The sequence below is a fragment of the Equus przewalskii genome, chromosome 7 (assembly GCF_037783145.1).
Source record: "Equus przewalskii isolate Varuska chromosome 7, EquPr2, whole genome shotgun sequence".
NCBI lineage: Eukaryota > Metazoa > Chordata > Mammalia > Perissodactyla > Equidae > Equus > Equus przewalskii.
This window is the reverse complement of record NC_091837.1, coordinates 30,830,096-30,843,915: the sequence shown is the minus strand read 5'-3', so window position 1 is coordinate 30,843,915 and position 13,820 is coordinate 30,830,096. Positions and strand designations below refer to the sequence as shown.

Sequence of the window (13,820 nt, the reverse complement as noted above, 5' to 3'; positions counted from 1 at the left end):
CACTCTCAGTGCGCAGTCAGAGCTGCTGTGTGGGGTGGGGTCCTGGCCGCTGTGCCCTGGCATCGGCCCCTTCCAGCACCCCCAGGTCTCCACCCCCTGGAGTCCTTGCTCCTGCAGTGGGGGGGACCCAGGGGTGAAGGGAGAAATATGCCAGGATCAGCACTGACCAGGGGCCGGGCCGGGCTGGGCCCTCGAGGCCCTGGGGCACCGTCTGGTGCTGGAGAGCAGGAGGCAGTAGTTACGGGCAGGCACAACCTGGCAGCGGCTCCAGGACGTTCATACCCAGAACCAGCTTGAGGGAGTGGCTTTGTTTCTTCTGTACAAGACAGGCCTAGGGGACCCTGGAAGGAGCTGCCAGCAGCCTCAGGGCCTCAGCAACTCTCCCCACCAGACTCCCAGCCGCCCCGGCCCAGAGCAGCCCCTGGCTTGGGGAGCATTTGCTGCAAATTGGTTTTAAATTAAAGGAGGTGCCGAAGGTGACGTGCCAGCTCAGCAACTTCCCAGGGGCTGTAATCTAATCCATTAAAGAGACAGAGGGATGACAGCTCCTGCAGGCAGCTGGTCCCACTGTCCACGGCCGCTGCGGAGGCTGCGGGTGGTGTGGGGGCCACACAGGTGCCTGGGGGGGCCAGCCGTGTCCCTCAGTCCCCAACACTCCGCCCACTCACAGGATGGCTGAGGGGAGGGCACCCCAGGCCACAGACAGTGCCAGTCACTTCCCACTGCCCTGCCCTCTGGCCACCTTGGCCGGATGGTCCAGAGCATGGCAACGGCTTCTTATGCAGACCCACTCACCTTAGACAGCACATTGTGGGGCATCCACACCTGCTCCTCCCCCGGCTGCCTGGTGACTCCCCATTCCCTCCCGTCGCCCTCCCAGGCCCCTGGGATGACGTGCACTCTTGGCTGGTAGCCCAGCCCAGGCTGGTGCCCTCCACGTGGCTGGGCATCTCGACCCCCAGGCACCTCCGCAGACCTGTCCTGACCCTGTCACCCTGCTGGGTGGCCTCTGGGTCCTTTCCACACCTGCTCACGTGCTCAGCTGCTGAGCTGCACTTGAGCAGAAAGCCTGTGAGAGGGAGTGACTGCTCCGTCTGTCTACTGAATGGACAGCTCCTGCCCAATGCAGGCTGGGCCACACGCCACACACTCCTCCCAATGAAATTAAATTACTCCACTTCACAAAAACTTGCCTAAAAACCAGTTAGTGTGTAGCAGGCCCTCTGTCCACCTCTCGCAAAGTGCGCTTGTGCACACCATCCCTGGAGCCTGGATGCTCGTCTTCCGAGGGACCCCACCTCCGAGGAGGAGGGTCCCAGCCCTGCCGGCCCTCACCACCACCTAACACTCTTTTCACTCAGCCTGCCCGGGTTCCAGCTGTGTGACCTCAGGCAGCTTTCTTATCCTCTCTGTGCCTCAGTCTCCACGTCCACATTAGTAATTATAGTTCCTGGCCCACAGGGCTCTGGGACAAGCAGACAGGTGAGCGCTAGACTTGTGTGCCCGTCGGGTCTCACTCGTGCTGCTGCTTCTCTTGATCACTGCCCACCCCCACCAGTCAGAGCGACGCCCCCACTGTGTCCCCCACGGAGCTCAGCACAGACAAGGTGCCCCACAAACAGCTGCTGAGCTAAGAACTCTGGGTGGCCTCTCCCTGCTCCCTAAAGAACACACCATGGCCCCGCAGATGACAGGGCAAGGACCCTGAACCCCAAGGGCCAACGGCAGGAGCCGTGGGAAGGAGCCCAAGGAAGCAGCACGGTGGCTGTGGGAGGGCCTGGCGGTTCCCGCGCTCAGCACTCCAGCTGCGCGAACCTGGCTCCGGACCTCACTGCTCCCAAAGACTGAGGGCGACGTGGCATCGGTGGGAGTCTCACTTTCTGGGGACAGCTGGGGCCCCAGCTGGAAACGCTGGGGCTGCCCTGGGCCAATGGTGCCCGAATCCCAGGGGCCCTGGACAGAGCTCCCTCTGGGGCCTTGAGTTGTGGGCCCAGGAGCCCTGGTGGTGCCCCAGCACCCATGTCTCTTGCACCTGGTCCTCAGCCGCGTGAGGCCGGGTCCCACACCGGAGAACCGTGACCTTCTTGCCAGTCTCCAGAGCCCCTGCTGTGGTCGGGTCAGCAGGAGGGGGTGAAGGGCGGGGCTTACCTTGTCGTCCCCGTCCTCGCTCTCGCTGTCGCACTGTGGGGAGAGAGAGAGAGGCTGAGTCAACACCCACAGCACTCCGCAGCCCACACGCAGGGGCTTCCCCCAAGGTCGCAGGTGGGCACGAGGTAGGTGAGACACAGTGGTGTGGGGGCTCCTCCAGCCTAGGGCAAGGTGTCCTCAGCCAGCCGGACCAGGGGCCTAGGTGGGATCTGGGGGCCAGGCAGCAGGGATGCCCAGGGGTGGGTCAGAGCTCCATCCAGGCCCTGGGGGATCCTGGGGAGGGCAAAGCAAAGGAGACAGAGGAGACAGAGGAGCACACTGGACAGACAGACGCACCCCCCTAGCGGATGCGGCCCAGAGTGAGCCAGGAAGCCCCACGCCTGAGCCAGCAGGGCCCCTCCTGGCCCAGGTAACACGTGGCGCAGCCTCACCCCGACCTGGGGTAAACCCACTGTTTACTGAAGCCACCTGACAGGCCTGTGGCCAAGGGCCCCGCCACCCCTGCGGATGCACCCGAGGCAGTGGCTCCGGTCAGCTCTGCAGGTTAAGGAAAGACCGATGATAGCGCAAACAAATCTGCTTCCTATTTCCAGTAAGCAGAGCGTTAACAAGAAAGATTGCTCTAGAAACCATGGCGCTTCTCCCCAGAATATAAGGAAACAATCCTTTCTTAGCAACAGCAATCACAAAACGTTCGTGTCAAATGAATTACACTGCTGAACACAAATCTCTCCGGGGTGTGCAGAGGGCGAGGGGCCCACTGCCGTGCGCAGTGCTGCTGATGTGGGTCCCCCCTCGACTAACGCAGATGACCGAGCCAGTGGCGCCGCCCTCCGTGACCCCGGCGAGACGGGGTCGCAGTCAGCAACAAGGTTCAGAGTGGTAGGGACACGCCTGCTTCCCCAGCCACCACTGCAGCCAGACAGTGACCTGGGGATGGCAGGGGCCCTGGGGATGGCAGGGACCCCTGGGGATGGTGATGGCAGGGACCCCTGGGGATGGCAGGGACCCCTGGGGTGGCGGGGACCCATGAGGGATGGTGGGGACCCGTGAGGGATGGCAGCGACCCCTGGGGATGGCAGGGACCCCTGGGGTGGTGGAGACCCATGAGGGATGGCGGGGACCCATGAGGGATGGCAGGGACCCGTGAGGGATGGTGGGGACCCATGAGGGATGGCAGCGACCCCTGGGGATGGCAGGGACCCCGTGGGAGGTGGCAGGGATCCCTGGCCTGGGACCCCTGGCTGCAGGGATGGGCATGTGGGGAGGATCCTCCTGAGGCTGAGAGGCTTCCCATCCCAGCAGTCCCATGGGCCCGTCTGCCCCCTAGCCTTGCACTGCCCACTGCAGGGCCCCGCCCAAGACCTGCAGGGTGGGTGTCCTTTCACAAATGGCAGAAGGGACATGTGGGCCCAGTCTCCTGGCCACACAGACAGATAAGAGGCCAGATCAGCCCCTCATGGTTGGCTCCACAGGGTGGGGAGAGTGCGGGGTGGCTGAAACCTGAGAGGCATAGTGGGAAGGTAAGGACAGAGTGTGGGAGATGATGCTGGCGAGGTGAGGGGGCCAGAATATGCCAGAACACGTGAAGTGTCATTGCTGGGACTGAACTTTGTCATGGGAGCCATGGCATGCTGGAAGAGGGAAAGTTAGGGATGTGGCCAGCCCTTCAAGATCATCTCTGTGCCAGGAGAGGAGTGGGGGACGGGGGTCATGGCCTGTAGGGAGGGGGGCCTGGAGGAGGAGGCCTGGAACCCCTGACTGTGCTGCTGGCACAGAAACAGTGGAGCCAACAGCAGAGCTGCCAGAGCCCCCAGTTGGGCCTCCTCCTGCTTGAGTAGCAGCTCTGAGCCCTTGAATTGGAAACTGCAATCCCATCAAACCATCAGGAGATGGCCTCGGGTGCAGCACGCCCGTCACTCGTCACTCAGGGCACCCAGGACCACCCCCAGGTCCAGCCCGGCTCCATCCCAGGCTCGGTTTCACATCTTTCCCCAGGGTTTTGGAGGTGTGGCGAGAGCTTAATGATCGGACATCAAGGAGGGGCAAGGGTGCTCTCCAGTGAGCGCACGGAGCCTACGATTAACCAAACAGCACACCGCTGTCAGGAGGCACAGGCTGCGTTGTAAATGAATTCACGTTATTAAGTCCTACTGAATTAATGTTTAACTGCAATAGAGTCGGGATTGAATGAGACAATTAATCAGGGCAAGGAGGGAAAAGAGCCACATCTGTCTTGTGAGAGCTGCCTGAGTGAGGTGACCTTCACGGGGTCAGGGTAGGCTGGGCAGCCCTGGGGAGCATCACCCCGGTGTGGGTGTGGGTCCAGGTAGGGAGTCACTGAGCAGAGCATAGACCCCAGGCCCCAAGGGGATGTGCTGGTATGGCGAGGAGGCCAAGACATAGGCTCTGGAACAGATCCCTGCTCTGATGCTGTGCTGCCGGCTGTGCCATACAGCCTTGGGCAAGTCCCTTGACCTTTCTGTGCCTCAGAAGTTTATGCTTCTGTAAAACAGAGACAACAGCCCATCTACAGGGTTGTTGTGTGGCTTAAATGAGGGAATACATGCAAAACACTAGGACAGTATTGGCTATGTACTCAGTATGATATACAGAATGATGGTATCTTTATCACCACCACCACCATTATCATCACCACCACCATCATCACCACCAGCACCATCAACATCATCACCATCACCACCATCATCATCATGGTCACCATCACCACTGTCACCACCAGCATGATCACCACCATCACCACCACCATCATCACCACCATCACCATCACCATCACCACCATCATCATCACCACCACCATCACCACTGTCACCACCAGCATGATCATCACCATCACCATCATCACCACCAGCACGATCAACATCATCACCATCACCACCATCACCATCATGGTCACCATCACCACTGTCACCACCAGCATGATCATCACCATCATCATCATCACCACCATCACCAACCATCACCACCACCATCATCACCATCACCATCATCACTACCATCACCATCATCTGCCCTAGCCCCTTCCTTCATATCACCTGACCAGCCCTTGGTCGAATCTCAGCCCTCCATAGGGTGTGGGAACAGACACCTCTCACCTGACAGTGTCCTGCTCCCTGAGGAGCACCTGCACAGGAGGTCTGGAGAACTTGGCCTCCATCACTAGGCCTCTTCCAGAAACCTGGGTAGCCACTTGCTTGGGGTAGGGGCTGCTCATCCTCCTCCACAATCAGGAGATACAAATCAACACGGTCGTCCAGCAGCAACAGAAACGTGCCTTTTTCTTCTCTCAGTGTGAACATTAATTACTGCTTCACAGTGGAGCTCAGAGGAAGGTCCACCTGTCTCCCATTTCTCAAACAAAGGCATGAAAAATTCATGGACAGGGAGACGTTGCCGCTGAGCTGCTGCTCCTATCAGATGTTCTAGCATTGGGGCCTGCCCCAGAGATGTCCATGGGGGTGGGGAGGAGAGGAGCAGAGAGGAGGGGGCACTGGGGAATTCAGGCGGCTCAAGTCCTCAGTGTGGGCAGTGTTCGCTGGCTGTGTTCTCACAGCTTATGTGTGCCATGCGTGCATGACCAGACATGTCGAGTCATGCTCTGAGGGCTCTCACACGTGTGCACCTGGGCATCCTGTCCAATGGGCACTCTACCCTAGGCATCCCACCAGGTCCCAATCTGTGTGCATGGCACCTGTGCACTCAGGTAACCTGCCACGGGGCCACATGTCCCCACATGTGTGGCCCAGGGGTGCTGGCTGTGCTGACAGTACATCGTGCTTGGGGCTCCTGTCTCTGTGGCCCTCAGCGGGTCTCAGTACACATGCTCCAGCTTGTTCAACATTGTGCTCATGGGAGCTGCCCTGGAAGAACTATGGGAGGGAAAAGAGGTGCCGCCGTCTGAGCACACAGCAACCGCCTTGCCCACCCATGGGGATCTGAAGGTGCGAGGCGCTCACCTCTGTTTCTGCTGCAAACGCTCCATCAGGAGGGAGAACACATGTCAACCAAGCGAGTCAGCTACAATAAGGAGGCACCGTGGGGGAGGCCTGGGGCGGGGGAGCAGCTGGAGGAGTCATGTTGAGAAGGCCATTTTTCATCTGTTTACGCCCGCCTCAGTCACGTAAATGGACGTGCAGTGGCCAGGGGGTTCAGCCAGGTTTCCCTTTCCCCTCGATAGGCAGAGCCTGGGCACAGTGAGGCTGGGGGCTGCCTACCCCAGGGAGGCGAGTGAACGCCCGCCTAGCCTCGCCCTCCCCTGGGGACTCTCGTGGGTGGGGGTGCTAGGAGCACGGAGCTGGGGCCTCGATCACCTCATCTGTGGAACAGAGAGGCTGTGGGATCAGTCAGGTGATCGCGTCTGCAGTGCTGGTTGGCACTGGTTCCCGCGAGCAACTGCTGCAAGAGCCAGTCACGCTGCACACGAGGGCGGCTGCGCTGCTCCAGGTGGCAGCCGTGGCCTCCGGTGCTCACTGGGTGCGGGTCCATCTCACAGATGAGAAGGCAGAGGCTCAGAGTGTAAAGGGACTTGCTTATGGCCATTGGGCCAGTGAGCAGGGTCTGGGACCTGAGTTCACTGTCCGCCTGCTCCAGACCCCAGCCGAGCCCAGACCCAGGGGTCTGGACTCTGCCGGGTGGCAGCCCTGGGACTATAGGGCTGGCAGGAGGGGGGCAGGAGAGGGAGCCTTTGACATCCTACTGGCACAGAGGCCCAGGAAGCCACAGCGGGGGCCTGGTGGGGGCTGACGCTGCATTTGTCACTACTGTTGCTTCTACACACTTCACTCAGTCCCTCCACAGACCCAACTGCTTACACAAGGGGAAATTGAGGCAGGATGGCTGGGAGCCCACCAAGGGCACTGCTGGAGAGCTGGTAAGTAGGCTAGAACCTGTGGTCTTAACTGGCCCATCTGAGTAGAGCCCCATACCGGTGATGCCCTCATGGCAGCTGAGACTGGACAGAGGCCCCAGTCCCACGCCCAAAGGGCCCTGGCCACCTTGGCCTGAGTCACAGCGGAGCCTGAGTAAGCATGCACGATCACTGGACACGGATCCTGAAATCCCATTCTTCTTTTCTCAGCTGACTCACTTTTTACGAGTGTTTAGGCTTTAAAACAAAACAAAGCACTAATTACCCAATTAACGAGCAATTAAGTTACTGCAGCCTAATTGCCCGAGCACGACTGCCTCCGTGAGCCGACAGTGAGTGAGACCACTCAGCAGAGATGCACAGCTGGGGCCAGGCAGGTGCACTTGGGTGGCAGAGTTGCCGTCACCCATGACAGGTGGGGACAGCAAGGATGGATGGGGCCAGAGTCCACCCTGGCCAGGGTCCTTCCCCCAGAGTGGGCCCAGAGAGGCCAATCACTCACCCGCCTGGCCCCATGGCCCCTCATGGCCAGGAGGGCTGGGGCCCTGCAGCCCATGCCCACCCCATGCACTGCACCTCGGGCACAGGAGGGAGCTCGGGTGGCCTCCCATCTTGTGACCTCCTCGTGGGCAGTGGTAGAGCTCTGAGGGGTCCTGCAGAGGCCGCCACACCCAGTTGATAAGAGACAGTCCCGCAGCTGGGCAGTGGGCTTTGAGGGGCCCTGAGAGCCAAGGGGGCTGGTGTCCCTGCCTCCTGCCCCCAGGGTGTCCTCCTGAGCTCTCACCGTGGACACCACAGCTTATGAGCAGCAGGTGCACGATTCCAGGTCAGTGGGGAGTCTGGGGTGGAGCTGTTGCCTGGTCAGAGGGGAAGCTGGCATGGAAAAAGCCACCCTTCCTAACCCCTAAAATCTCAGGAGGATCTGGAACAGAATTCCGACCATTGCCATGCCTGCCGTGTGACCTGCCCTGCTGCCCCTGCCAGACCTGTCCTCCTCATCCTTCTCTGGGTTCTGCGTGGAGCAGTGCCCAGGCCATGCCTACTCAACCCTGACTGCACCCTGCAACCATCTTCAATTAGTTGCTAATTTGTTTATCATCAGTCTCGTCCCATTGAAACCCAAGTTCCCTGAGGACAAAGATCTCGTTCCCAAGGTACACACAGAACCAGGATGTGCAGGCATGGCATGAATGAATGAGTGAGTGAATGAATGACCTTAGCCTGGTACACACAGAACCAGGATGTGCAGGCGTGGAATGAATGAATGAGTGAGTGAGTGAATGACTTAGCCTGGTACACACAGAACCAGGATGTGCAGGCATGGCATGAATGAATGAGTGAGTGAATGAATGGCTTAGCCTGGTACACACAGAACCAGGACATGGGCGTGGAATGAATGAAGGGATGGGTGACTTGGGCTCTGAGCACCCAGGTCTGAACTGCCATACCATCCTCCCCCCCACTCGGGATCTCGAGGGGATGGCACTCCCAGAGGTGTTCTGGGCGTTCCCACAGCACCGCTCAGCACCTCACACAATTCTGGAAGGTTCTGTCAGAGCTGAAAACCTGCACAGCACCACCGGAGACTTGACCCTAACTCTGTTATGAAAGACACAAAGTCACGTTTAATTTCCTTGAGCTGCAGTGACCACAGAATCAAGGAGAACTGGATGCTGTTTTGTGGGTCACTTCTCCAAGTGTGCCTGTTAGGGATGAGGATTTGCTGGGAGTGTCCCATGGCCTCTGCTTCTCGGGCCCGCGCCAGGACCTGTCCTGTCTGCTGGCAGACACAGGCCTGACGCTCGTGTCCTGAACAGGTGTCATTTCCCCAAACAACTCTCCTCTTCCTGTCAGTTTCTTCAAGAGCATGGTATTCTTTGCCCTTTAATTCTTTGTGGCGCCTACAGGTCCCCCACCATGAAGGGTGTCACAGGACATTGTGACAGCAGGCGTGGAGAGCACCTCCAGCTGGACGGAACATGGCTTGGCACTCTGGTTGCTGGCTGCCCTTGGACGCTGTCTCCCATGGCAGCTGGCGCAGCTCCATCCTCTCGGGGAGCTCCCTGAGCCCCCTGCAGCCTCCACCCAGCCCACGAGGAAATCCACTGCCCCCAGATGGGCCGAACCTGCCCCCCCCCACCCCCCATGCCTTCTGTGCCCCCATCTGCTCCCACCAGCAGTGCAACTCCTGGTGACATGGTAGCAGCCACATCATCACTCCCAGGGCAAACCTGCCGTCTCTGTCTCCATGTCTCCTCAGGCCCCCAGAGCCCCTAGCTGACCTTGCCTCTCACCCCCACGGGGCGCAGTGTGACTGTAATTACATGTGCATGAGGCACACACACTCACACTGTCACATGTCCATGCACACACCTGCAGACATGTGCACACGATGACATACACACGTGCACACACTGTCGCATGCTGACACATCCACACACATGCATATGCACACACCAACATAAACACATGCACACTCTCACAGGCACACATCTGCACACACACCCACAGACACCCACATGTACACACTGACATAAACACGTGTACACACTGTTGCATGCTGACACACATCCACACACATGCATATGCACACACCACCATAAACACATGCACACACTCACACTGTCACATACAGGCACACATCTGCACACACAGACACACACATGCACACACTGACATAAACATGTGTACACACTCACACTGTCACATGCAGACACATGTCCACAGACAGGCCTGTAGACACATGCACATATACACACCAACATACACACACGTGTAAACACAGCCATACAGGCATGCACACACTGGCATGCACACACTGTCATACATGTGCACACATGCACACATGACAGGCAGGGTCCCACCTGGGCCTGCGTGTGCTGCTCCCCCTGGAGTGGACGTCCCCCCAGGTACCCCAAGAGGCCCCACCTCTAGGTCTTTGCTTGAATGGTACCTCTGGACCCTGAGGCTGATGGTGCACTTCCATACACTCCCCTCCAGGCTCATCTCCTGGGTGCCCTTTGGACACACCAACGTTTTCCTTAGGTCTCTCATTTCCCACGGTCCCCCGGGAGCGCGGGGATTTCTGAATTTCTTCAACCCTCTGGCCTCGGGGCCTGCAGTGGCCCCTGGCCCACTGTGAGTGCTACACAAATCCTTGGGGACGGCCTATAGTCACCACTTCACGACCACGTGCTGGGGGGTCCCTGCTTGCCTCTTCCCACCCCTCCCTGACTGCACCTGAGCTGCTGGGGTCAGGGGGGACCCTCTGCTCCCGGCTCAGGGGCCTGACCAGGGCCTCAGCCCATTTCTTCCTCACACCCATGGATGGCGTGTCAGACATCAAACCCACTCTGCCTTTTTCTCATTAGCAGCTCTCCCCATGCGGCCCTCGCCAGGCTGGAATAATTAATAAGCCTGTGTCAGAGAATGAAGAAAGGACAGCCCCAGCCCCACAGCGTACAGCTGACCTTTCGAGGAGTCGACTGTATTAATATATTCTTGTGTTGTCAGACTCAAAGTGCTAACTGCCTTATGAATTATTTATCAACACAAAAGTCTTAACCAGAACAGCGTTAACATTAATCCCTGACGTTCTGTGTCCCACAGCCCCGCCTGTTCCCCGTAATTGAATTTCAGCTTCCAAGGGCACTCGGGATCTGGGCTCTGCTCCTGGTGACCCAGCCCCGTCACCTCATGCTCCCCGGCCTGCCCGCCTCCAGCTGTGGCTCCTGGCATGTGTGGCCACTGCTTTGAGTGGTCCCCATGGGCTTGTCCAGAGCATCTGTGCCCAACCTCCAGGACAGGTCTGTGGCCTGGTCACCTGACTGGATGGGAGTCCGGTGGCTCATGCTGCCTGGAGCTGTGTGTGGGCCAAGGGCTCCAGGGGGTGGGGCTGAATTGGCCTGGGCTGTTGTGAGGGGCAGGGTCTCAGCGTGTCGGAGTGATTCCTGGTTAGGTTCTGGGTGGGAGGCAGGCCCACCTGGGGACCTCGACCAGCAGCCACATACAGGGAGTGGGCTGCCCAGGTGACACAAGGGGCGAGGAGGCCCAGGGGCTGGTGGGGGTAGGAAGCCAAGGTGACCCCAGGCTGGAGGGACAGCAGGGGCTGCCTGCACACCAGGCCAGGTGGGGAGAGGAGTATGCTGGCCGCCCTCTGCCTCTGTGGCTGCCCCATGTGATGAGGACAGGGCGCGGGCTGGCCAAGTGGGTCCAGGGGTGTGTCCAGAGATGGCGGGGGCTCCATGGAGGAGGCTGGGGAGGGCCCACCACTGGCAAGCGGGCTGTGGCAGCCCCCATGACCTCTCCTGGAGTCCACACTGTGTGCATTCCCAGCCAAGAGGACACTGTTGAGTGACCTCGCTGTCCAAGGCTTGGCCTTACACCTGCCTGCAGGCTGCTATCTGGAGAGGCTCATGGGAGAGGAGGGGACCTCCCATCCACAGCCAGGTGCTCCTCAACTCCTGGCCCTGAGACACTGGCATGACGAAAGCTACCATTCTAAGTAACCAAGTTGGGGTACCTCATTACACAGCAACAGATGACTGATACACAAGCAAGAAGAGCACTCGGCCTGGCGAGGGATGATGGAGAGGCGGCACGGCCACATCTCAGCAGGCATATCTCAGGCACCCTCCCATTGCAAGCTGAGGCCTTTCTCCTCCCCTTGGACTTGGGGTGGCCTGTGGGTATGCTGACCACTGGAACGTGGCACAGTAGCTCTGTGCCAGCTCCACAGTTGCCTTGGCCTTTGGGAGCCCCAAGCTGTCCCATGACCCCACAGGGAGACCCCACGGGGGCCCTGAGCCACCATGGAGAGGGTCTCACCATCCCCACCCAGGGGCCAGGCGTGTGAATGAGGCCACCCTGCAGCCTGCAGCCCAGCCCAGCCCAACATGCCCCAGTGATCACAGGGGCAGGAGGGTCTGCCAGCTGAATCCATGAGGCAGTGAGATGTGACAGCTAGAACACACGCTGCCCATAACAGGGCAGTGGGTTCTCGAACATCACAGGCGGTCTGTACGGAGAGCGGGGGAGCAGGGCCCTGTGCAGAGGCCGGAGACTCAGTATCGGATGGAGGAAAGGACCTCTCAGCACTTTTGGGGGCAGGGGTGCGGAGGCCGTCTAGGGTGCAAAGTGACCACAGGGTCTAAATCCGCGGCTCACGGAATGCTTGCCCCACACTCACTGGCGGGACATTCTCTAGCCACCTGCTCTGGGACACTAGGTGGGCTGGCGTGTGCGCCTCAGCTCCTACATCTGCGGTGGGCTGACGCCTCCTCTGTGGGCCTGCCACCAGTTTGAAATAAAATAATAGGGGTGCTTTTAAAGACAGTTAGAAAATGCCATGGAGACTTGAGGTTTTCTCACAAACGAACGCTCTCCTGACACGAAGTCCAACCCTTGCCCAGACAACAAGAAATGCACGGGGCTGGGCTGACATCTCCGTCACCTTCAAAGCCCAGACAACTGCACCCCAAGGCACCAAGAGCCTCCCAGAACCCAGTCTGCCCTTGCTGACAGCACCCAGAGCTCTCGTGGGGTGACCTGCCCGGAGGAGTGCCAGTGAGCTGGATGTGTCTGGGCTGCTGGACAAGCCTTGCTTGAAGCCTGCTTCCCTTCCAGCCCTGTGAGCTGGCCAGGCCCCCCACCCTCCTGTGACTCCTTCTTTCCTTCTCTGGTTCCCTGAGGCACTGACACCCCTCCGTGAATTTGCCCTCGGCCTGACTTCCCCTGCTGGCTCCTCCTGGGTTGCCACCCCTGACCATGGGGCACAGTTGTCCCCAGGCACCCCCCATGGCGGTCAGCACTCTCTGGAAGCATCTGCCACTGATGGATCTGCTTTCTCCCACTGTCTCCCCACCAGGGCAGAGACCCTGAGACTTGTTCTGCTGTGTCCTCAGTGGACAAGAGCCACGGCCCTTGGTAACACCATTGTCACAGGTACATGGAGCTCGACAGCAACATGCACACTACGGTGCAGGAGTGGGTGAGTTGGTGCAGTAACAGCAAACGCCCTGTGTGCCTGTTTATTCCTCTGCAGCTGGATGGGGCACTCCGGCTCCAGCCTTTCAGAGGACACTGAGGCACCGAGGTGGCACCCCAGCTTCTCGCTCCTCCTCTTCCCACCCAAGGCGCTGGCCCAGCTGCCCCTCGGCTCTGCAGAACCTCAGATCTGCAGTGTGGCCCTCCAGGAGGGCAGGGGCATGTGGGATCTGGCTCTGCCGCCCCTGTGCCCGCTCGTTGCCGGGGGGCCACACGTGACCTTTGGAAGCGGCTCCGGCACGTGTTCCTGAGCAGCAGAGCTGGGAACCAGAATATTTAGCAGCCTGAGCCATCCTGCTGGGCCAGGCGCTGACCCTTCACTGCCCAAAGCCCAGGGATACCAGGGGGCCTGGGTGCCCAGGACTGGGAGGGGCAAGCAGCTCTCCAGGTCTGTGCCAGGCTAATCTGTGACCAGTGGGGGCTCTGGCATGGCCTCCCCACCCCAGCATACACTCGGGCGCTGCTCCATGAGTTGAAGAACACACGCAGGGATGAGGGAGTGATGCAAGTGCAGGGCCAAGGTGCCAGGTGGGGCCTCCAAGGGAGCACAGGACACTCCTGTCAGGAAGGGCCTGTGGCATCCCACAGGACAAAGGGGCGGGGCAGGAGCTTTCTCTGGCTGGGAAGGTGGGTCCCCAGGACCCTGGACAGGCCCAGAGGCTGGGGCCCCAAGGGGAAGAGGGAGGGTGAGTGGCCCTGCTATGCTGGGTACACACCCCATCCTGGCCAGGCTTACCTC

General features: G+C 59.7%; 2 protein-coding genes across 17 annotated transcripts in view; one reads left to right on the top strand and one right to left on the bottom strand.

Annotated features, from left to right (window-relative positions):
* FBRSL1 (fibrosin like 1) overlaps nt 1-13,820 on the bottom strand; it is an 89,761-nt gene that overhangs the window by 31,721 nt on the left and 44,220 nt on the right. For all 13 annotated transcript variants that reach the window (XM_070629392.1, XM_070629385.1, XM_070629387.1 and 10 more), the window contains exon 5: nt 2,149-2,181. In XM_070629392.1, the coding sequence (XP_070485493.1) occupies nt 2,149-2,181 (33 nt within the window). The remainder of the gene's footprint in view (nt 1-2,148; nt 2,182-13,820) is intronic.
* On the top strand, nt 2,462-10,601 carry LOC139084786 (dual specificity protein kinase pyk3-like). Of its 4 annotated transcripts, XR_011542507.1 has the most exons (5): nt 2,462-3,030; nt 7,800-7,862; nt 7,953-8,190; nt 8,944-10,174; nt 10,408-10,601. XR_011542507.1 is itself a non-coding variant. In XM_070629397.1 (2 exons), the coding sequence occupies exon 2, from the start codon at nt 4,863-4,865 to the stop codon at nt 5,184-5,186; it is 324 nt and encodes a 107-aa protein (XP_070485498.1). In that variant the 5' UTR covers nt 2,462-3,020; nt 4,147-4,862; the 3' UTR covers nt 5,187-5,671. The 4 variants fall into 4 exon arrangements, 2 of the variants coding, with proteins under 2 accessions (XP_070485498.1, XP_070485497.1); XR_011542506.1 differs by having other exon boundaries at nt 8,944-10,601; XM_070629397.1 differs by lacking the exons at nt 7,800-7,862; nt 7,953-8,190; nt 8,944-10,174; nt 10,408-10,601 and adding an exon at nt 4,147-5,671 and having other exon boundaries at nt 2,462-3,020.